At 47.3% G+C, this 24,233-nt stretch overlaps 2 protein-coding genes across 2 annotated transcripts in view; one reads left to right on the top strand and one right to left on the bottom strand.

The window, feature by feature from the left end:
* Window positions 1-2,129: 2,129 nt before the first annotated feature.
* On the bottom strand, window positions 2,130-19,692 carry Blvrb (biliverdin reductase B). The gene is made up of 5 exons (XM_076838563.2): window positions 19,512-19,692; window positions 10,983-11,147; window positions 10,751-10,840; window positions 6,857-6,985; window positions 2,130-2,384 (listed from the first exon to the last, which is right to left on the bottom strand). Exons 1-5 carry the CDS (start codon window positions 19,588-19,590, stop codon window positions 2,227-2,229), a joined length of 621 nt encoding a protein of 206 aa, XP_076694678.1. The 5' UTR covers window positions 19,591-19,692; the 3' UTR covers window positions 2,130-2,226.
* Window positions 19,693-21,098: 1,406 nt separating this feature from the next.
* Window positions 21,099-24,233, top strand: part of Sptbn4 (spectrin beta, non-erythrocytic 4) — a 75,200-nt gene continuing 72,065 nt past the window's right edge. Inside the window, exons 1-2 of the mRNA XM_076837627.2 lie at window positions 21,099-21,158; window positions 23,712-23,898. Coding sequence (XP_076693742.2) covers window positions 23,727-23,898 — 172 coding nt within the window. The 5' untranslated portion in view covers window positions 21,099-21,158; window positions 23,712-23,726. The remainder of the gene's footprint in view (window positions 21,159-23,711; window positions 23,899-24,233) is intronic.

The following is a 24,233-nucleotide window of genomic DNA, read 5'->3' as shown; positions in this document are numbered from 1 at the left end:
TAAAACTTTCACTTTCAGTTTTTCTGAAATGGCCCCAGTCTTCCCTCAGCACGAATTAAGGGATTTTGTCCGCTTTCTTCGCTGCTTTATCTTCAGTACCTGCAACATGACAGTTCCATAGCAAGCTCTCAAAAATGAGAATGGGGGACTGGGGTTGTGGCTTAGTGGTAGAGTGCTTGCCGCGCATGCATGAGGCACTGGGTTCCATCCCCGGCACCACATAAAAATAAAAACAAGTTAAATAAAGGCATTGTATCCACCTACAACTTAAGAAAAGAGAAAGAGAGGGCTGGGGTTGTGGCTCAGCGGTAGAGCTCTCATCTAGCATGTGTGAGGCCCTGGGTTCGATCCTCAGCGCCACATAAAAATAAATAAATAAAATGAAAGTACTGTGTCCAACTACAACTAAAAAATAAATAAAAGTTAAAAAAAAAATAAAAGAGAGAGAGAAAGAGGGCTCTTTAAGTTTGTTTCCTCGTCCTGAAGTAGACTACCTCTCTAAGAATCCACCTCCAAGTCAGGTGGTGGCTTATGCCTGTAATCTCAGCAACTCATCAACAACTCGCAGCCATCTTGGCAATTTAGTGAGACCCTGTCTGAAAGTAAAAACTAATCAGGGCTGGGAATGTAGCGCAGTGGTGGAGCACCCCGGGGGTTCTATCCCCAGTACAGCAAAACATAAAAAAAATTCCAAGGTTTCCTCCTCCCAGAAGTCCTCACCCATAGGCTAGATCTGGCCAATTTTGGGTGCCCAAGGTTTCCTGTGACACCCCCCACCACCACCTTTTTGCCAACCCAGTCCTGGGCCATCACTGTCTGAGCTGTGGGTTATCTCTGTCACCCACTGTTTGTTCTGTCACAGCAGCCCCCCCCCCCTGGAAAGTGGGGCCTGGTGTGTGGGGGGGGAGGGGCGTGCCAGACTGTCTTGCTCCATGATTGGGTCCAGGCCCTGTATGCTGGTATCAGGTGGCAGCAAAGAGCAGCGGTAATGATCTTGTTGGGAGGCCACAGAGCTCATACACAGTGGAAGTTCATTAAATGCTTGGGCAATGTGACAGAGAAATGGGAGGGCAGAAATGGAATCCTGCTGGCTTCCTGTGGTCTGCCCCAGCAATCCCCCAGCCCCTCCAGGAGTGTTCACTAAGGGGAAGGGGAGGTGTTTTCTTTAGCCATCCATAGAAGGGAGGAGGTTTAAGACTCCTCAGGTCAGTTCTCCGCATTGGAATTTGTCAATCAAGTCATCTTGCTGCTTGCAGTGCAGACCTGGAAGGGATTTCTTAGGCTACAGAGGTGGGGAAATAGGTAGTGAGCGGGAGTGGGGGTGGGGGGGTGGACTAATCCCTGTTGATTAGTCCTCTCTCCCTTCCCCCATAGACTGTCCATCCAGGCTCCTGAGAGGTCCTCCCACCTTCTCTGTTGTCCCCAAGGCCCCTGCTTTGGTTCAGCTCTCCCAGCCTCCAAGGCTGTCCCCCTCCTTCAGATCCACCTCCAAACAGTAGCCAAAGAAAGCCTTAAAAAACACACATTTCACTGTCCCCACCCATGTCCTGCATGAAAGCTCAGAATAAAGCTCAAACTTTTTACAATGACTTTGCACAGTTTAGCCCCCATGATCCAGCTTCTTGTATCTGACCTTCTCACCTCAGAGCAGCAGTATTATTAACTGTCGGGGACAAATTTTAACTCTTCAAAGAAGCTATGTGCTTTCTGGCCTCCTGGCCTTTGCTCCTGTTATTTCTTCTGCCCTAGAATCTTCTCTTGGATTAGTCTTATCAAACCAGGTCTCAGGTTGAACGTATATCCCTTTTCCACAAAACCTTTCTTGCTCTATAAGCTGGGTCAGGTACCCCCTTAGGGATGCCATTGTTCCATGTACTTTATGCATCAGAGCTCTGACCATTCTGGGTTGTCACTGTCAGTGGCAGGGCTGTCTTTCTCACTGCACTATGAGATACATGGCAGTAGAGAGAGCAGGGGTCCTAGCTACCTCCTCTGTGCACAGGGGCTGGGCACAGAGAAGGGACTTGATAAACTCTTACTGAACAAATGAATGAATGAGTACCTAGAACATTGTACACAGAGACACTGAAATTCTCACAGGCAGAGAGAGGAAGAGTTCCATTGTCAGGTTGTCTGAATAATTTCAAGCTCTTGGCTCAAATTTTATTGTTCCTTTCTTTGTGTCTCATATCCCAGAATACCATCCTCCTAGATGGGGACAGGGTCCTACTCGTACTGGTGGGAAGGATAGGTGCTGTGCCCATCATACTCATCAGTAGTGAGGCAGCGCAGCATGAAGTGGCCCAGGTCATGTTTGGAGATGACCCTTGAGGGTCCTCGTCCATCCAGAGTCACTGTGTAGGCCCCAGTTAGCGGCTGGTCCCCTGTGAGGTAAAGACAGACAGGATGGCTGAAGCCAATGTCCTTTCCCACCCCCAGCACATGATGACTGCAAAAGCCTTGGCCGTGCCACCTGTGCCCTGCCCAGGTAGCACAACAGCCCAGAGGGACTTCCCATGTGCAGGTGCTTATCTGTACGGTTTGCTTCATCTGTTCAACAACTCCTTGTTTCTTTCCTATTATGCACCAGTGCAGTGCACCTAGTAGGGGACAAAACCGATGAGAATCTCTGTCCCCAGCAGACAGACATGCATTAGAAAAAGGCAACTAAAGCAAACAAGTAAAAGAGACAATGTTAAGAGGAAAAAGAAAAATCAGAGGTCAGGCTGGGACCTAGAGTTACAAATGGGCCAGCTGAGCCTTAGAGGAAGTCACCTCTCAGGCGTGCAAAGTGTCACTCTCCAGTGGTAAAGGCTGGATTTGCTATGGATCCCCCAATTCTGGGTGCTTTCCTGTCTCTGTACCTCACTGGGAGGACTGAGTGTCAGATCTCAAGTATGATTCTGTGTTTTCCAGGCCCTGGAAGAAGAGACACATTCTGTGACAATGAATTGGTATGTTCCATGCCAGAGGTACAAGTAGATCTTTATTCTTTGCAGTTCTGGGGATAGAATCCAGGGCCTTGTGCATACCAAGAAACACTCTACTAGGCCCAACTAGATCTTCCTTAGTAGGGACAGAGGACAGGCATAACCTGACTCTGGAGAGGGCATCTAGTGGCTGCATTATGTTAATTAAAAATTGTATCTGACAGCAGCCAACTAAATGTAGGGATCATATGTGATATCACCTGTGCAGGGGCAGCCTAAAATCATGTGCAATAGGAAAACATACTCACCCATGTGGCATTCCTGCCAAAAATGTCTAATTTGTATCAAAGAATACAATCAGAAAAATCTAGAATATGGGACATTTTAAAAGAGCCAGGTGTGATGATGCATGCCTGTGGTGCTAGCTAGTCAGGAGGGCAAGAGGGGAGGATCTCTTGAGCCCAAGAATTGGAAACCAACATAGTGAGATCCCACCTCAAAAAAAAAAAAAAAATAGAGCTGGGCTTGGTGGCATACAGCAGAAATCCCAGCTACATGGGAGGCTGAGGCAGAAGGATTGCAAGTCTGAGGCCTGAAATCACCAATTTAGCAAGATTCTGTCTCAAAAAATAAAAAGGACTGGAAATATACCTCAGTGTTGAGCACCCTAGGGTACCACAACAAACAAATAAATGTTTCAAAATAAAAATAAAAATAATACTTGGTTTATTTAATATTACGGAATTTTTTTTTTTAAAGGGCAGGGGATATTGTTTCAGATTAAAGGGGAAATGCAACTGAATCTTGATTTGGAGTAGAAGAGGCAGGTTGAAAAGATATTTTCTGACAACTGGAGAAATTGGAGAATAGGGTGGATAATGAATGATGTAAGAGTTAATGTTGGGGAGTGCTGGGGTTGTGGCTCAGTGGTAGAGCGCTTCCCTAGCACATCTAAGGTACTGGGTTCTATTCTCAGCACCACATAAAAATACATAAATAAAATAAAGGCACTGTGTTCATCTACAACTAAAAATATTTTTTTAAAAGAGTTAATGTCCATTTTCTTAGATGTGATAACAGTTCTTATGCAAATATCCTTCTTCTTGGGAGATGCCTGTTGAGGTATTTAAGAGTGAAGTATGACATGGCTGAAAACTTCTCACAAATAGTTCAGAAATGTATACACACACACACACACACACACACACACACATATTTAGGGGAAAATATATATGGAGAGAGAGGTTCAGGACATGGCAATATATTAACTAATAAACCTAGACAAAGGGATCTCTAATGCCTTCAACATTTCTAGAGGTTCAAAAGTTTTTACTTACACCAGAAAAACAAAATCTACAAACACACATGAAAAACATCCAACATATACTACTCTGTGTTAACTACTTTTCAGGCATGATCTCTGAGTAGTCACTTCAAACAAGAAGTGGAATAATAGGGGCTGGGGTTGTGGCTCAGTGGTAAAGCACTTGTCTGGCATGTATGAGGCACTGGGTTTGATCCTCAGCACCACATAAAAATAAATAAATAAAATAAAGGTATTGTGCCCATCTACAACTAAAAATATTAATTCTTTTAAAAAAAGTAGAATAATAGAGCCGGGCATTGACAAATGCATCTGTCTCTCTCTCTATTGTTTATCTATCCCCAAGAGAAATGTATGCCTCATGAGAACAGGGACCACATCACCAGCGCTTATATGCCACCTGGCACACATTCACAGGTAAGAGGCATTTGTTGAATGAATAAGCCTCTCCCTAGGCCTGACTTAACTGCTCTCAGAATGGTTTCCAGACCTGAGAAGGGGAAAAGAGGTGCAGTTGTGTTTTACCTTTTCCTTTTCATTATGATTTGGGCCTGGAATGTTCCCCAAAGTCTCATATGTTGAAGGCTTGGTCCCCAGAGCAGCAGTGTGCTGAGGTGGGGCCTTCAAGAAGGTGACTGAGTCTTGAGGGCTCTAACCCCATCAGGAGGTTAATCCATTGTTAGATTCATAACTTGATGCCATTACTGAGAGATGGTAGAGACTTTGGGAGGGGTCTACTTGGAGGAAGGATGTCACTAGGACAAGATCTGGAGGGGTCTAGTTTATTCCTTTTTTTTTCTCTCTCTCTTTTTTAGCTCCTAGGGATTAAACCCAGGGCTCTCTACCCCTGACCTTCCTTTCCCATCCCTTTTATTTTTTATTTTGAGAAAGGGTCTCACTAAGTTGCTGAGTCTGTACTTGAACTTGTGAACCTCCTATGTTAGCCTCCAGAGCAGTTAAGCTTATAGGTATGTGCCACCATCCTGGATGGAAGCATATATTTGTCCCCAGCCCCATTCTCTCTCTCTCTCTCTCTCTCTCTCTCTCTCTCTCTCTCTTTCTCCTTCCTGGCTGTCATGAGTTGATGGCTGTCATGAGTTGAGCAGCTTTCCTCTGCCATGATATGTCTGCCTCTTTACAGGCATATAAATAAAGGATTCAGTGGACCATGCACTGAAATCTCTGAAACCCTCAGCCAAAATGAACCTTTCCTTCTTTCAATTGCTTTTCTCAGGTATTTGGTCACAGTGATGAAAAGTTGACCAACATGCTCTACAACATGACCACAAGTGTGTTTAGTTCATCTGACAACTACTAAGCACCTACAACATGCCAGGCTTTGTATTAGGCGTTAGGAACACAGCTGTGATCCAAACAAGACAAAACCCCTACTTTGGGTGGGGGGTGTAGTCAGTGGTACAGACCAACAGGTGCAAGGCCCTGGGTTCCATCCCAGCACCACAAACAAAAACCCCTCTGCTGTCAAAAGCTGACATTCCAGTGAGGGAGACACATACTCAATAAGATAAAGAAAGCATATATCTTCTACGTGTGGTAAGTTTAAGTCCCATCTCCTTGATTTAGGTCAGCCCTCATAACTTGTGTGTCACCCACCCTCTGGCCCTGGGTGCTGAGGATTGAACCTAGGGTCTTGGGCATGCTAAGCAAGTGCAATAACTTGCTTCTAATCAACAACATGCATTGGAAGTAGCACTAAGGGGCTTTTGATACCAGGCCATAAAGATGATGTGGCTTCCATAAGGCCCCTCCAGAGACTCTTACCTTGGGGACCCAGCTACCATGGTGTGAGGAAGTCCTGGCCACATGGGGAGGCCACCTGAAAGTATCCAGCTGATGTCTGCATCAACCAGCAGACATATCTATGAGGAAGCCTTCCACTTGACACTAGGCCCAGCCACCATATGACCACAGCACTACTTGAGACTCCCAAGAAAGAGCCACCCATTGAGCCTAGTTACCTCCCAGTAGTGGGTTACAGTCACCATAAACAATAGTAGTGGTTTCACATTTCTACATTCAGATGTTTTGTTAAGCAGAGATAACAGCATGTCAGAGATTAAGAAGGGAGATTAAGTAAAGCAGGGAAGGCAGAGAAGGGTAGGAAGCATGTTTGCCTTTTTTTTTGTTGTTGTTTTTTGGAGGGGCACCTGGATATGAAATAGAATTTCTTTCTTTCTTCTTCCTTTTTTTTTTTTTTTTTTGGTACCCGGGATTGAATCCAGGGTTCGATCAAAACTGAGCCACATCCTCAGCCCTTTCTTTTTTTTTTTTGGTACTGGGACTGAACTCAAGGGCATTCAACCACTGAATCATATCCCCAGCTCTTTTTTTGTATTTTATTTAGAGACAGAGTCTCACTGAGTTGCTTAGGGCCTTGCTAAATTACTGAGGCTGGCTTTGAACTTGAGATTCTCCTGCCTCAGCCTCCCAAGTCACTGGGATACAGACATGAGCCACCAGACCCAGCTGAACTGGGAATTTTATGATGTGCAATTGCCAAGGAAGGCCTTGTAGATCTCTCCAGAGGGCAGATGGGAACAAGCTGGCAGTGACAGGGCTGCTGGGTCCCAGCTCCACTCACCTATGTGTGGTGGCATCACGGCCACGTATTTCAGGCCTGACTCCTGCAGCACTTTGTGCATCCGGATGTGGTCATCGGTCACGTCCTGTAGTCGTGGGGGCACCTTGGCTGGGTCCCATAGCAGGAAGGCTGATGGGGAGACACAGGGCAGGGTCAGCCTGTGATGTTTTGACTTGGGGCCAGGACAAAATGCTACAGTGGCTCACTGCAGCCTTACAGTGAGTTGCAAAGGTGAGATCTCTTCAGCCGCCTCTCAAACCCCAGGTACGAGCACGAGCAGTCTGCAGATCACAGAGATTCTAAATCTGACCTCTCCCCACCCCTCCTGGTCCTATCCACTGTGACCTCCCGTTCTTCTCTGGTCTCCTTGTCCCTGACTCCCATCCTCCCAGCCAAGGGAGCCAATGAACACCTGAGTCAGGTCCTGTCTGTGGATCTCACTCAGGGTGAGAGCCAAGTCCTCATCAGGTTCAGCCCAGAGTCCCCAGCTGATCTGGCCCCATCAACTCCCTGACATCACCGCCCAGCATTTCCCTTCCAGCTGGCCTGTGCCAGCCACGCTCCACCCGGCAGCCTTTGCAAGGGCTGGTCCCTCTGCCCCGGTGCGATTCCCTCTCCCTGCTTTTCCTTGCACACATTGGTTAAAGGTCGCCTCTCAGAGCAACTTTCCCTGACCAGCCTATTTAAAATTGCAACCCGCCCTACCGACCACCCCCTTTACTCTGCCTGTTCTTTTCCCCCTGGTGTCCTTCCCAGCTTTCACACCAAAGTCACCCTTGGGCCTAATATACCATCTCCCTCCCTCCCTTGAAAGCTAGTTCCACAGACAGGGACTTTGTCATGTTCACTGTCCCATTCCCAGCCCTTAGAAGGGCCTGGAACCCTGCAGGTGCTCAGTACATATATTTGAAGGCATTCCATAGCCTAGCTGAGGCTCACATTTATAAAATACTAACCACGTCCCAACCCTGCTAAATGTTTGTTTGTTGCTTTGTACTGGGGATTAAATCCAGGGCCACTCAACCACGGACCCACATCCTCAGCTCCTTTTTATATTTTATTTAGAGACCGGGTCTTACTAAGTTGCTATGGCTGGCTTTGAACTCATGATCCTCCTGCCTCAGTGCCTCAGCCTCCCGAGCAGATGGGATTACAGGTGTAGGCCACCCCCAAGCTAAATGCTTTAGGAGCAGTTTGGTAAGATGATTAAGAGCTCGGTTCGGTCTGGGTTGAAGTTCTCGGTCTCCCGCTGGCCAGCTGCCTGTTTCTTCATGTGTAAACTGGGATGATAGAAGATTGAGTTGGGGCTGGGGACGCTGCTCAGTAGCAGAGCAGGTGCTTAGCATGTACAAAGCCCTGGGTTCCATTCCAAGGACCAAAAGGAAAAAGTGTTGGAGTTAATGCAAATGGTTATGATGAGGTCTGATAGAGAGCAAAACTCAGTCGCTGGTTACTGTGATTGTCCCATTGGTTCATGGACAGCATGAGTCCCTCTTTACAGATGAGGAAACCAAGTCCCAAGGCCACACACACATAAGGGCCTCCCTCTTCATTCAGCATTGAGAACAGCCTCTCCCAGGGAGCAACCACAAGTCCAGTCTTTTACCCTGGGTTTCTTTCTAATCCTCTCAGAAACCTCCTTAGAAAACAACTCTCCCCAAACTGTGATGGATTAACTCCAGCTCCTAAGAGGACAAGGGTCTTTCTAATTATGAAACTTGAACCCGGAGGGAATATTTGACTCTAAGATTTAGGGACTAGAAGAGGCCTAGAGTTGATTTACTTGGCTAGGACAACAGCATTGTGTTCTAGAAGACAAAGTCCCTTTCTTAGGAGTTGCTGAAGGGCTTCCTGGTCATGTAACTCCACACCAAATAGTTTGGGAAAAGAAAAACAAAAATACTTGTGTACATTTATTTGTACACAGATAAACCAATTGTGATAAATTTTAACAATTTTCTTGGCAGTACTAGGGATTGATCCCAGGGCCCCACACATGCTAGGCCAGCACTCTACCATGGAGCTACATCAACCCTTATAACATTTTCTTTTGAGATAGGATCTTGCTAAGTTGTCCAGGCTAGCCTTGGGACTTTTGATCTTCCTGCTTCAGCCTCCCAAGTTGCTGGGATTGCAGGTGTGCTCTACTGTGCCTGGCAATATCAGCAATTTTTGAATGGAGGTGGCAGCAATATAAGTATTCATTCTATTATTTTGTGGTTTTTTTTTGTTTGAATTTTTTTATATGCCAGGCATGATGGTAATCTTGATGGAACCAATAATCCCAGTAGGTTGAGGTAGGAATATTGCAAGTTTGAGGCCAGCTTGTGCAATTTGGTGAGATCCTGCCTTAAAGTAAAATAAAATAAAGGGTGGAGGATGTAGCTCAGGAGTAGAGCCTTTGACTAGCATGCGAGAAGCCCTGGACTTAATCCCCAGTACCAAAAATAGAAATTTATAATAATAATAAATATGGAAGATAGATGTGGTGGCATGGGCTTGAAGAACCAGCTATTTGGGAGGCTGAGGCTGGAAGGTCACTTGAGCCCAGGAGTTCGAGACTGGTCTGGGCAACATCATGTGACCTCATCTCAAGTTGCCTGTGCATGTGGGCACGAGGACACACAAACACAAAGAAAAGGGGGAGGGGGAGAGAGAGAGAGAGAAATCAAGAGCAGACCATTCTAAAATTACAGGTCTGGGATTATTTCTCCATTTCAAAGCTTGAAGGAAAAAAAGACATAAATGATTTTGCCTCCTGCCCTCCTGCTGGGCATGGCTGCCAGGGCTTTGGGCTTGCTGCCCCTGCTGCCTGGAGAACCATTCCCCCACCACACAGCCTGCCCTTGCGCCACTTCCCTTCCCAGGAGGCCATCTGTGGGATGAAACACAGGTGAGGGGGGTGGACTGTGGAGACAGGAGCCAGGTGCCCCTCCCTGCTCTGCCGGCCACAGATATGTAAACTTAGGTGATCCAGCCAGATGGCCTTCCTGTGCCATGGCTCCTGAGCTATGCCAGGGAGACGATAATAACAATAGCTGGCATCTCCTAAGCACCTACTATGTGCCACTTTGTGTATAAGCACCCAAAGGAATTTTGCAAAGATTAAGTGGCTTTATCTCTTAAGCATCTAGCATCCAGTAAGTGCTCAATAAATACTGCTAGCATTAATTGCTCTTTAATTTTTTTTTTTGCGCTGGAGATTAAACCCAGGGGTGCTTTATCATGGAGCTACATCCCCAGCCCTTTGTATTTTTTTTGTATTTTGAGACAGGGTCTCCCTAAGTTGCTGAGGCTGGCCTTGTACTTGTGATTCTCTTTCTGTCTCAGCATTAATTGTTCTTGTTATGCACCCTGTAACCTTCTTTTTTTATTACTCAGGACAACTATTATTGTTGTTGTTGTTGTTATTATTACTATTTTGTGGTGCTGGGGCAGAACCCAGGCCCTACGCATGCTAGGCAAGAACTCGGCCAAATCCCCAACCCCTTAGGACAACTATTGGTTTAAGGTCCATCCCTCCCCATAACTGGGAGCCGGTGTGCAGCCATGCTCTGCCATTCTGCAACCTTTCCTGGGCCATCTCCTTGGGCTCCCAGAGTTCCCTCAGGCTTCTCTTGGTCTGGCCCTGACCCTCTGCCTGTTCCTTCTCCCTCCCGCCCTGTTCATCTGGGATGTCAGCGTGACCATGAACAGTTTACCACCTCTCTCCCATCTGGGGTCCTGCAACTGCAAAGTCCAGGACTGTGTGGGTCACCACTGTGTCCACAGTATCATTCAGCAAGGTCACGGCACAAAGCATGGCAACTTAGAACAGCTTCAATGTCACCTTTCAGAGGGCCCGTCCAGTCCCCGCCCTCTAGTTCAGCCCCCCTCCGTGACACCACCACCCACCCGAGGTGCAGGCCACGACCTTGTCCACTCCATGAGCCTTCATGGCCGCCACAATGTTCCGGGCGCCCTCAGACATCACTGTAGTGGGACCTTAGAGGGGACAGAGAGTGGCTGTCACTGGTGGGCGGTGGCGGCGGTGGTGGCAGAGGTGGCAGGGGTGGGGCTGGGGGCGGGAGTGGTGCCGGGGGTCGAGGTACAGGAAGAGGCCGTGGACAGAGGGGGGGCTCAGTACTGAGATCAGTGCCGGTGCCCAGTAGCACGATGACAGCATCCTGCCCGGCTATGGTCTTGTCCACGTCAGCTGCCTGACGAACGTCACCAACTATCACATGGTTTGGCTGGGGCCCCTCCGATGGCAGCCTGGAGGTGTCCCGAACCAGCACAGTCACCTCATAACCTGTGGGCAAAGGGAGAAGAGAGGCAGGTCAGTGGGCTTGCGGGCTGGCGCTCGGGCTCCAGGTGCTGGGCCCTGGAGGGTGCCATGAGCCCCCAAGTTCATCCCCCAGGTCCCCTGTTCTGGGGCAGTGATTTTCAAACATTTTTGCTTGTTCATTCACAGTTGATGTCCAGCTAGTTGTGGGCGTTGCCTTCATGCCCTCATACAAACAATCTTCACCCAGAGGCTCCCCGCACCCCACACCCCCCACCCTCCAGCACAGAAGGGGCTGATGTCTGGCAGGGCACTGCTCTATGTTGCCCCAAAAGTGACCAGTGTTGAGACTGGACCCAGACCCTGGCCTCACTTGTGGAGGCCCAGCCTTCCTTTAGTGCTCATTAATGTACATGTATGAAGACATGAATAGTGTGAACCTACTTTTTACACAACCAGACAAATGAAAATTTGTGCTCTATGTGTGCAATGTGATCTGTTATGTGTTCTGTCATATATAACAAATTAGAATTAAACAAAGAATTCAAATCAGTACTGTATGTGATCAAAACAAGACATTCTACAGGACTGTAACTGATCTTATCATTTGGAAAAAAATTCCAAACATTATTAAATCCTATTTTAAGGGTCGTGATAAACATATTATTGATCAATGTAAAAAAAAAATTTGAATATCACCTCAGTATGTCCCCTCCCAAAAGAATTTTGGCTAACTCTGTCTCCCTAGACCCCAATAAATACACACACACACACACACACACACTTTTTAAAAGTTCACAACTAACATATTTCTTCCTTTGTTTTAATAGTGGCAAAGGAACTTAATGTTTTGGTGTATTGTTATGGTTATATTTTTAAAATGAAATGATTAGTCATGATCTCTGAATGTTTGTGACCTCTCCAGTTCATGTTGGAGGTAAGGTTTTGGGGAGGCAATTGGGTTTAGATGAGGCCAGGAGGGCAGGGTCCCCACGATGGGCTTACTGTTCTTTTTTTTTTTTTTTTTCCTTTGAACCCAGTGGCACTTAACCACTGAGCCACACCCCCATCCCTTTTTCATATTTTATTTTGCAACAGAGTCTTGCTAAGTTGCTAAGGCTGGCTTTGAACTCAAAATCCTCTGCCTAGAGAGCCACTGGGATTGTCATTACTGCTCTTGTAAAAGGATAGATTCATAATTTGATGGCATTATTGGGAGGTGGTAGAAACTGGGGGAGATGGGACCCAGTTGAAGGGAGTGGGTCTTGGGGCACGCCCTTCAGGACTAGATCTTGTCCCAGGCCCCTTCCTTTGGATTAGACAATTGTTTCTTTTTCTTTTTATATTTTATTTTTTTTAGTTGTAGTTGGACACAATACCTTTATTTTTTAAATTTTATGTTTATGTGGTGTCGAGGATCGAACCCAGGGCCTCACTCGTTCTAGGCGAGCGCTCTTCCGCTGAGTCCCAGCCCCAGCCCCTAGACAGTTGTTCCTTTTTCCCCTCCCTCCTTCCTTCCCTCCCTTTCTCTATTCTCTCTTTGAGACAAGGTCTTACTAAGCTCCAAACTTCTGGGTTCAAGCGATCCACCAGCCCCAGTCTCTTGAGTAGCTGAGATTACAAGCACACACCACCACACCAAAAACACAGCCAACAAATGCAAAACCAGATAAATGGCAAATCATCAAAATTAAGACCTTTTGTCCCTCAAAAGAAACCATCAAGTGGCTCAGCGGTAGTGCACTTGCCTGGCATGTGTGAGGCACTGGGTTCGAGTCTCAGCACCACATATAAATAAATAAAATAAAGATCTATCAACAACCAAGAAAAACATTTTAAAAAGTAAGAAAGTAAAAATACAACCTACAGAATGGGAGAAAAATTTTGTAAGCCTATCTGATAAGGGACTTGCATTTATATAAAAGAACTTTTATAACACAATGTTAAAAACATAAATGAGTCAACTAAAAATATACACTACATCCTTTGAATAAGATGCACAAATGGCCAACAAGCCCAGGAAAATAGGTTCAATCCCATTAGCCATCATGGAATGCAAATAATCAGAGCCACAATGAGATATCACTTCACACGCACTCGCATGGGGAGAATATAGAGATAAACGCCCACGATCGTGCGAGGAAATGAACCTCAAACACTGCCGATGGCCACAAAGAAGGGTGCAGCTGCTTTGGCAATCTGCCTGGCAGGTCTCCAAAAGATAAAACCCAGCGGTACCATATGACCCAGCATTCTCAGATGTATGCCCAGGCAACACGAAAACATGCTTTTCACACAAAAACTTGCACATGTATGTTTATAGTAGTATCATTCCTAACATCTATCAACTGCTTAACGGATGAATGCAGTATCACTGGGCAACGTAAATGAATGATATGCTTCAACACAGAAGCACCTTGAGAAAAAAAAATTTTTTTTTTCCCCAAGTGAGAGATGACAGTCACAAAGAACCCTCATCATGGGGTTGGGGTCGTGGCTCAGTGGTAGAGCTCTTGCCTAGCATGTGTGAGGCACTGGGTTCGATTCTCAGCACTGCATATAAATAAATAAATAAAATAAAGGTTCATCAATATCCAAAATAAAACATTAAAAAGAGAACCAATATTATATGATTCCATTAATATTAAATGTTTAGAACAGCAAATCCATAAAAACAGAAGCAAGGAAGTGCTTCCCTAGGGCTGGGAGAGGGGTTGGGCTGGAAAATAGGGTTTATTTTGGGGATGACAAAAATGTTCTTTTTTTTTTTTGGTACTGGGGATTGTAGTAGAGGCTGGGGTTATGACTCAGTGGTAGAGCACGTGCCTAGCACGTGTGAGGCACTGGGTTCAAGCCTCAGCACCACAAAAAAATAAATAAATAAAAGTTTGTGTCCATCTATAGCTAAAAATTTTAAAATATATATTTTTAGTACTACATGGATACAATACCTTTATTTTATTTTATTTATTTATTTTAATGTGGTGCTGACTATGGAACACAGTGGCCTCACATGTGCTAGGCAAGTACTCTGCCACTGAGCCACAATCCCTGTCCCCTTTTTATTTTGAGACAGGGTCTTGCTAAGTTGCTTAGGGCCTTGTTAAGTTACTGAAGCTGACTTTGAAATTTCGATCCTCCTGCCTCAGCCTCCTGAGACACTGGGATTATAGGAGTGCACCATTGTGCCCAGTGTCAAAATGTTTTAAACTGATTATGAGAATACTTGCGCAACTCTGAATATGCTGAGAACCACGGAATGGTATATTTTAAAGGGCTGGATTACATAGTGTGTGAATTATGGCTCTATAGTGCTGTTAAACATGTAAAAGTGCCGGGTGTAGTGGCACACACCTATAATCCCAGCCATTTGGGAGGCTGAGGCAGGAGGATCACAAGTTCAAAGCCAGCCTGCAATTTAGCAAGGCCTTAAACAACTTAGTGAGGGCTGGGGATACAGCTCAGTTGGTAGAGTGCTTGCTGCACATGCACAAGGCCCTGGGTTCAATCCCCAGCATCATACACACACACAAAAAAAATGCTTAGTAAGATCCTGTCTCAAAACAAAAATAAAGGCTGGGAATGCAGCTCAGTGGTTAAGCACCCCTGGGTTCAATCTCTGGTACCTCAAAACTAAAACAAAATCCACAAAGGCAAAACCAAGACAAAATTAACCAAAAGTTTAGCACTGAACACTGAAATAAGCATCATCTGATTGTTTGCTGTCAGGCCTTTTGATCATCCCACAGTTTTACCCCTTGGCCTGGACCAGCCCTGAGTCTTGTTCCTGGCCCTTTCCAGGGTCTTCTTCAGGCTCCTGGGCCCTGGCCTGCTCCCCACAACCACATTCCACAGGGCAGTCACAACTTTCCAGACATCTCCAAGAGCCTCTGCTCAGAGGCCTCCCAGGACCCGCCCTGAAGCCCACAATAGAGACTTGTGATGGCCTCAGGGCTCTCAGGTTCTGACCTTTCCTCCCCTCCAGGGAACCACTGCATTTCTTTCAGTTCCGCAAACACAACCTGCTGCTCTCCCCCACACACACACCTCCTGGCTTTGCACACATCATCCCTCTGCTGGGACACCCTTCACCCGCTTTCCCCAGGTCCCCCCGCCACTTGTGCTTCCTCTGTCCTGGCTCTCCCTCTGCTGACCTGCAGTAAACCAAGGGCCCTGCGAGTTCACTGCCACCGCCCTGACCTTTTACAAACAGGAAAACTCAGGCTTTATCGTCCCAGGGACCCAGGTTCAAACTCGACTTCTTGGTCTCTGAAATGAGAGCACCCCACCCAGCAAACCCGTCCTCCACGACCCCCTTTTCACAAAGGAATAACACACAGGAGAGCAGCAGGGGTTTGCCGGGAGCCAATGTGGGCATTGCCTAACTGCCTGGGTCCAATCCCCAGCACCACACAAAATAAGGAAATGCAGAAACCTTGTAATGCTGCCAAAAGCTCAGTCTTTGTCTCTGAAGCCAATCCAACAACAAGGATATGGTTTTGAGAAGAAAAAAAGACGGTTTATTGCTTTGCTAGCAAAGGAGAAACAGAGGGGACTCCTGTCCCAAAGATTGTGATTCTGCCCATCAGCAGGAACAGGGTTTTTTTTTTTTTTATTTTTTTAAAAGAGGTAATTCAGAGAAAATGAGATTAGAGAGGAAAGAGAAGATCAGGGAAAAGAAGATCAGGAAGGAGAAAATCAGAGAGAAAAAGGCTGAGAAAAAAAAAATGTAAGTTTCAAAGCCATAAGGGATATAGTCAAAGCATCAAGTGAACCCCCGTTACAGTAAGTTGTGCGTATATCTTTTTCTTTCTTTTTTTAAAGTACTTATTGAGGGGCACTCTACCACTAAGATAACACCCCTATCCCCTTTTTATTTTGAGACAGGGTCTTGCTAAGTTACAGAGTCTGGCCTTAATCTTGCGATCCTCCTGCCTCAGCCTCCTGGGTTGCTGGGATTACAGGCACATGTCATCATTGCAGATGGGCATATATCTTTTATATTTTTAATTTTTTTTTTTTTTGATACTGGGGATTGAACCTAAGGGTGTTCTGAGCCACATCCCCAGCTCTTCATACTTTTTATTTTGAGACAGGGTCTGACAGGGTCCCACTGAATTATGTCTGAGTTGCAAAGTCTGGCCTTGAACTTGTGATAACTTGTGATCTTCTTGCCTCAGCCTCCCGAGTCACTGGGATTACAGGTTTGTACCAACATGCCCAGCTGCACATATCTTTTTGAGAAACATGTTGTTATAGTCTGAATGTTTCTGTTTTCCTCCAAAATGCACCTGATCACCAAGGTGATGATATTAGAAGGGGGCCTTGGGAGGTACTGCTCTCATGAATTAGAATCGTGCCCATATCAGAGACCTCAGAGAGCTAGCAAGCCCCTTGCACCCTGTGAAGACTCAGCTATGAGACGGCTGGCCCTTATCAGGCACCAGCAGGGCCTTGATATTGAATTTCCAGCCTCCAGAACTGTGCAAAATGTACTTTTGTTGTTTATGATCACATAGTTAAGGTATTTGTTAGAGAAACCCAAACAGACCCAGACACGTCCTCCCAATCCTGAGAACTTTGAACACAGGCACAGCATAAGGGTCCCTGTGGATTTTGACATTATTAGTGATGAGTGGCAATACTCATAAAGATCCCCCAAAATGCCAAGGGCTGTGCTACATTCCTTCTATGAATGAATAGATAAATGGGGTATTTTTTTAAAAAAGAATTTTTAAGTCCCCCGCACCATACAATTTTTTAAAAACTTAATAACTTAATTCACATGTATCTTTTCTTTTTGTGGTACTGGGGATTGAATCCAGGAGTGCTCTATCACTAAGTCACAATCCAGTGTTTAATTTTATTTTGAGACAGAATCTCACTACAGAATCTCAGAACTTGACTTGTGATCCTCCTGTCTCAGCCTCATAGCTCACATTTAAATTTAAAGGGCCAGATGTGGCCAGTAGCTACCATATCAAATAGAATGGATTCACACATTTTACCCTTTATAAAGAACAAGACCCAGGCTTGGTGGCACATGCCTGTAATCCCAGCAGCTTGGGAGGCTGAGGCAGGAGGATGGTGAGTTCAAAGCCAGCCTCAGCAACTCAGTGAGGCCCTAAGCAACTCAGTGAGACCCTTTCTCCAAATAAATACAAAATGAGGCTGGAGATGTGATTGAGTGGTGGAGTGTCCCTGAGTTCAATCCTCGGTACCCCCCACTCCCCCCCAAAAAACCCAAGAGTGTTCATTAGTTATTTCCAAGCCTTTAAAAATATATATATATATATATATATATATATATATATATATATATATAAATCCCTTCCCTATTTACATTTTTCTGTTAATTTTATTTTGAAATAAATGACCTATAAAGAAGTTTCAAGACCCAGATTCTTCATTTTGCTTTTGCTTTATCACTCTCTTTAAACATAACATGCATAATTATATACATTTGCATGTAAATATATTTATACATGTATATATAGAAATACACATTTTCCCCCTGATTATGAGAATAAGTTCCAGAGGTCAAGCCCCTTTAAAGCGTTTTGATCTCAATCTTTAGTATAAAATGGATTTCACTGCCTAACCCAGTGCACACATATATAATTAAAACAAAACTTTCACAAAGCTAACAATATGTGATACATTTTGATACTGTTGGAACTTTTATATATTTCAAAACTTATATGACCTACAGTTTGACAAGTACCAGATTACAATTCTACAAAGTAGCTATTATCATGCCTATTCTGAGGATAGGAAACTGAAACATCATTTTAGGTAACTGGGCCAAGGCCACACAGCTAGTAGGTAGAGAAGGTAAAATTTTATACATAAGCAAGTCTGACCCAGAGCCTAAAGAATTCAGAGCTAGGCTATAACGGAAACAGAATCAGCCAAAGGATATTTATTGATCACCAACTGCTCAATGGCTACTGTTCAAAGCACTTCCCATATAGTATCTACTTTAATCATTGTAAGTGACCCAAGGCAAATACTACTAATTTCATCCCCACTTTATAGATATCTAGGCACACAGTTCTAGATGACAAAGCATACGGTCACACAGGTGTTTAGTGTCACACAGGTGTTGACTCCTGAAAGTAGGCAGGATGACGCTAGTTTAGGCTTGTCAGGAATCTTGACCTTGCTTGAATTACACTGAGATAAATAAAATCTCAATTCAATTTTAGGTCAGGGTCTCCCCTAGACTTCAACTCCCATTCCCCTGGGTGCAGTTCCAGTCGTGACCAGCAGGGTGGGCAAGCGGGCCCCAGTGGTATTGGGGATTAAAGGTGAAGGAAACATGGAAATCCAGATATTCGGGATGACTCAGCACTTCTCAACTTCTCCCTCTTCCTTCCCCAGCCTATCCTAGAAATGCTGATCAGCAAATGGGTTTTTACTGGTCTCCCTCCCCACAAGTCAAGATCCTCACAAGGTGGGGGCGGGGGGAAGCCTGCCTAATGAGGAACTGTTTCAGAAGAGTCCCAAAGGAGGGCTGGGCTGGGATTCTGGTGGCCTCCACCCTTTTGGGTCGTGCAGATAGTCAATATCTTCAGAGTCACCAATGTTTGCAGGGGTGGGGCTCTATATCTTGAAGTCCCAGGCCCAGCAGGAAGAGGGTAAACTCTGGGCTGGAGAGGCAGAAGATGCGAGGATCCTGCACCCTCTTCTGGAGCAACTCTGAACTTTCAACCTTTGGTGACTTACCTAGGACTAGTGCTCTAGTCTTGACTAGTCTTGACTCACTCATGTCTCTTTGACCTCTTACTGTTAGGTGCTCACAGCAACCTGCCTCCTAAACTTTCCTATTTCCAGCTCTGGTGTCCAAGCCCAAAGCCCATGGACATTTTTGGTGCCTATGAACTAGGTTCAAATCCCAGCACTGCCACTCACCAGCTGTGGTATTGGGGCAGAATTTCTGGGCCTCAGTTTTCTCATCTGTCAAGGGAGGCAGGGAATACAAGTTCCCCCTCCAAAATGAGGGCTGCCTGGATTTAACTCATGTAGTGAGAAGGCACTGCTAGGCAGCAAGCCTTTGCTAACTTAGTAACCCCCTCTGGGTGTGCTAATGACAATCACAACCACAACCACAATCACATTTCATAAGAGTTTCTGGATTTACTCTGTCACTGGAGTCCCCTAGGCTCCCATAGCCCATTTCTATGCCTTGGACTCACATAAAACTGAATATCACAGTTTCACCCATTTCTGCCCCGGCACCCCCAAACTTGTTTCGCTCCCTGAAGCTTCACACACTTGGTTGGGACACTGAGGACCCCAACCAGCCTCTGCCCGGCTCCAGCCCCACGATGTCTCTTCCTAGTGCTCTCCGGGTGTACCCTTGACTCCCCCTCCCGCCCCGGCTCATGCCTGCTTGCACCGCCTGCGCCATGGTGGTGAGCCCGGTCCTGCCAGTGGCGCCGAAGATCGCGATCTTCTTGACAGCCATGCTTCGGGGGTCCTGGATGTGCAAGGCCTGAGACTCTGGACGCGCGGGAACCCTATGACTGCTGGGCGGTACTCTCCGCCCTTCCCCGTCGGAGGGACAGGGCGGGGCCAGCTCGGAGGGGCCGCCTCTGCCCCTCCCCCCCGCTCCCGGCAATTGGGTGGGCGGGTGGAAGCAACAGACCACGCCTTCCACTGGGAGGAAAGCTAGAGTCAACTTGCAGATTTTTTTTTTTTTTTACCGCCTAGCACCACCCTTTCAGACCGCCCTTTATACTTGGAGGAACGCCTCCCGCTTGGAAGGGAGCAAGTGGGCGGGGTCAGGAGAGCTGGCCGCTCGGTGCCCCGCCTCCGCGCTCCAGCCGCCGGGGGGCAGGGGCGGAGCGACGAGCCCCGCCCACCAGGCTTTCCGGGCTCACGCCCCTTCTCCCGAGACTCGCCTGCAGTGGTGGTACTTGCACTATTGCTCAGGGTCTCCTACAACAAACAAGGGGAGAAGTGAGGGAGGACACTGTGGGTGTGTGAGTGTGACACTGGGTAATGAGTGTCTATGCGCCCGCGTGACCTTAAGTAACCACAAGGGAGAGAGCATGATTGTGGATGACCGCTTGTGCCATTCTTGTGTTACAATGTGACTGTGAATCCACGTGTGGTCAACATTGATGCTCCCAGGAACCTGTGGTGACACTGTGGATGACAGTGTGTCAGCCTGTGTGATATGGTGTGAGATTTGTGTAAGTTATAATAGAGTGTGAGAATATCAGATTGGGACGGTGTGTGACACCACATGTGTCAAGTAAGGGTGTGTGTCTTGCCATTTGAGTACGTGGCTGTGGGTGTTACTGTTGCTGGGACGCTATTCGTGACTTGTAACTGTGTGATGTGAGTGTGTAGCAGTGCAGGATGTGTCACCCCATGGGACTCAATGGTGTGACAAGTTTGCGTGTGTAAAATTGCACCACACTGTGTGATTGTGAAGCCGTGCATAATGTGTGAGTATATAACAATTTGTGATCCCCGGGGGGAAAGTGCGACCGTGTGTGACATGCATGGTTGTGTGTACCACCACCTTGGTGGTGGTGGAATCGTGCATGTGTGTCATAGTGTGCAACGCTGTGTGTGACTTCGTGTGACAGTTCGAAGGTTTGACCCTGTGTGACTCCATCTGAGGGAGTGACACTGTGTGTGGATGTGGAGAGTGTGTTTGTGACGTTGCAAGTGACCCCGTGTGTGTGGCAGTGTGGGAGTGTGGACTGTGTGTGACGCTACCTCAGCCTCTCTGAGCGCAGCGGTGTATAAACGCGAGGCCCGGCGTGTGCCAGTGCGGGGACCCGTGCCGCAGGCGGCCGGGGCGCCGGGGCCCGCGGCGGGAGGGGGTCCCGGGGGCGCGCGGAGCTCGGCGGCGGCGCGAGCGGGGGGAGGCGCGGCGGCGGCGGCGCATGCGGATCTGGCGGAGCGGCCGGCCGGCGGGGCAGAGCAGAGCCGGGCCGGGCCGGGCCGCGGACGCCCACAGGGAAGGCTGTCGGGTGCGGCGAGCAGCGGGGACAGCAGCACCGGCGGCCGCGGGCTCAGGTGAGCGGCGTTGGGGCCCACGGCCCCTCCCCCAGAACCTCCTCACCTGCCTGAGCATCCTCCCCCGCGCCCTGGGCACGGCCTGAGCTCCCGGGGTCTCCCTTGATGGGTGCAGGCAGGCGATCGAAGGCGGAACGAGCCCCTATCCCCAGCCTAGCCCAGCCTCCGCGCCATGCGTGGGTCTTCCCTGGGGCCTGGTCCTTCCCAGGCCCCCCTCCTCGGGCACGGTGACAGGACCGCGGCGACAGAGAGGCGCGGAAGGGTTAAAGCATCGGATCCCACCCGAAGCCCTGCGCCCCGCCAGCCTTTGCTGAGGCCGGCAGGACAGCCCTTCCCACCTCCCCCCTCGCCTTCTCTCCTTTCTCCATTCAACCACCACGTCAAGGCCGGAGCTGCTCTCCCGGCCTGACCGAAAGCTCACCTAGTGCCAAGTGCCTGCCCATCCCCAAGTATCACTGAGGAAACAGTTGTGACCACCGTTCAACAGGGAAGGAAACTGAGGCACAGAGAGGCTAGGTTAAAGTACAGCGAGAATAAAGCAGGATTGAACCTATTTCTGTCCAACTCCAGAACAGGCACTTGGACTTGCTAAGATGTGATCAGACACTGGAGAGAAATAGTGGGCTGGGGGTGTAGCTCAGTGGTAGATCATTTTTCTAGTATGTGTGAGGCCCTGGGTTCCATTCCCAGCATCACAGGAGGGGAAAGGAACAGCAAGAAACATGTATTGAGGGTTTGCTGTGTACCAGGTACCATATTCCCTCTATCATTAACTCATCTTCAAACACTCCTAGGATTTTCACGGATGAACAAACTGAAGTCCAGAGAGGGGAAGTGAATTGGCCAAGGTCACACAGGTGGTGGGTAGCCATGTGCCCCACTTACAGCTTTCCATGGAAGAAGAGAAGAATAACAATGGATTTTGGTGTGCCCACCAAAAGGGATTATCTCTACCACACTGACCACAACCCAGGCCCTGGCTGCCTTCCTGAGATGTAGTGGGTTAGAAGACCAGCACAGAGATACACTATTGTCATTCCAACAACTCAGAAATCTGAGGCAGGAGGATTGCTAGTTTGAGACAGTCTGGGCCACTTGTCAAGACTTTGCCTCAAGTTTTTAAAAAGGGCTGGAAATGTAGCCCCGTGGTAAAACACCCCTGGATTCAATCCCCAGTACTGAAACAAACCAAACCCAAACCCAACCAGACCTAGGGGTTAGCATCTGTCCAGGTCTTTTGAGAAGGGTGCCCCTCCTTTCTTAGTCTTAGAACCAGGTCAGAGGTCCAGGAGGGTAGAGATGTACCTGATATCACCCACCTCTTTAGATTTCATATTTTCAACCTGGCATGTTTTAAAGCACACTCTCAATTCAGATAATATGTCAGTGGGCTATGGCCACAGTAATGCTGCTTAACAAATCAGCACAGATCTCAGCGTCTTAAAGCACATGTATTTAGCCGGAGTCTGAGTTCAGTGGCTACCCAGCTGAGCAGTTCTGCTAGACTCTCTGCTGGTGCACTTACATGTTGAGGTCACAGTAGGGGGCTGCTGTAGCTGACCTTGGCTGGCATGTCTGTAGTCTTAGACTTGGTCTAGCCTAAACGTGTCTTTCTCAGGGCCATGGTCAAACACAAGCAGAAGCATATAAGATATCTTGAATGAGGCTCAGAACTTCCACACATACCAGCACTTCCACCCAATTCTGTTGGCCAAAGCAAGTCACATGGTCAGTCCCAGAATCAAGGGGTGGGGTATGCCCCCAAAACACACATACCTTTTCTGCCTTAACCAAGGACACTGAAAGGTTAAATAGCAAAGGGTGTGGCTTCAAGAATGAAGAAGTAGGGCTACTAATACAAGCATTCTATCACAGTGCCTATGTTTGAAAACTAGTTACTTATTAGCTGTGTTACTTGGGCAAACAAATTAATCCCTTTGTACATCAGTTTCCTTTTCTGCAAAATGGGCCTAGTAATAACTGCTCACTTGTGAAAATTACGTAAAAGAACGCATGTAAAGTACTGAGCACAAGGCAAATGCCCAATAAATGTTCATTATAGTTCTTGTTACTGCATTATAGAGTTCTATTACTAACGATGTTATTGTTCCAATAATAATACCAGTGACAATTGCTGAGCCTCTACCCTGTGCCAGGCATTAAGTCATCAAGTACTTTATTACAGTCCCGTAAAGTGGTCGGGGTTAACATTATCATCATCCACTTGCAAGACAGAGAAACTGAGGGTGAGAGAGACCTAGGACTCACAGCTAGTCACTGTTAGAAGGGAATCCTCTGATTAAAGGCACAAGATGGTTTGTGCCTTTAATCCCTGTGACTTGGGAGGCTGAGGAATGAGGATGGCAAGTTTGAGGCCAGTCTCAGCAACTTATGGAGAGCCTGTCTCAAAAAAATAAAAAGGGCTAAGGATGTAGTTCAGTGGTAAAGTGCTCCCGGGTTCAATAATGAGTAACATGCAAAAAAAAAAAAAAAAAGGGGGCTCTCTGAGCTCGCGCCCGTTTCCAGTCCTAACCTGCCTCTCCCCATCCCCAGGCCTCATCTTCCCCAATGGCGCAGGTTCCGGGGGAGGTGGACAACATGGAGGGCCTGCCCGCCCCCAACAACAACAACCCTGCAGCTCGCTGGGAGAGTCCAGACCGGGGCTGGGAGCGGGAACCTCCAGCTGCTTCCACGGCAGCTGCTTCTCTCTTTGAGTGCTCACGGATCAAGGCCTTGGCAGGTACCTGGGGACCTGCGGGAGAGCTGGGTGGGCCGAGGGGAGTGGAAGCGGGAGGAGGCTGCTGGGTGGCATCTGTGCATCTTGGTGCCTGAGAGCCTTGATGGCTAGAAGAGTGGAAAGGAGTCGTACTTAGCGCCTGAATCTCCAGGCCAGTTGTGGCCAAGGGAACCTTCCGCAGTGCAGGCAGTGTTCTTTCTGTATCTGTGGTATCCAATAGAGAAACCACTAGTGCATATGGCTTGAGCGCTTGAAATGTGGTCAGTGCCACTTGGGGGACTGTTTTGCATTTTATTTAGTTTTAATTAAATTAGATTTAAATAGCCACTTGTGGCTCA

This window comes from Callospermophilus lateralis, chromosome 18 (genome assembly GCF_048772815.1).
Source record: "Callospermophilus lateralis isolate mCalLat2 chromosome 18, mCalLat2.hap1, whole genome shotgun sequence".
Lineage (NCBI taxonomy): Eukaryota > Metazoa > Chordata > Mammalia > Rodentia > Sciuridae > Callospermophilus > Callospermophilus lateralis.
This window is presented reverse-complemented; position numbering and strand designations above follow the sequence as displayed.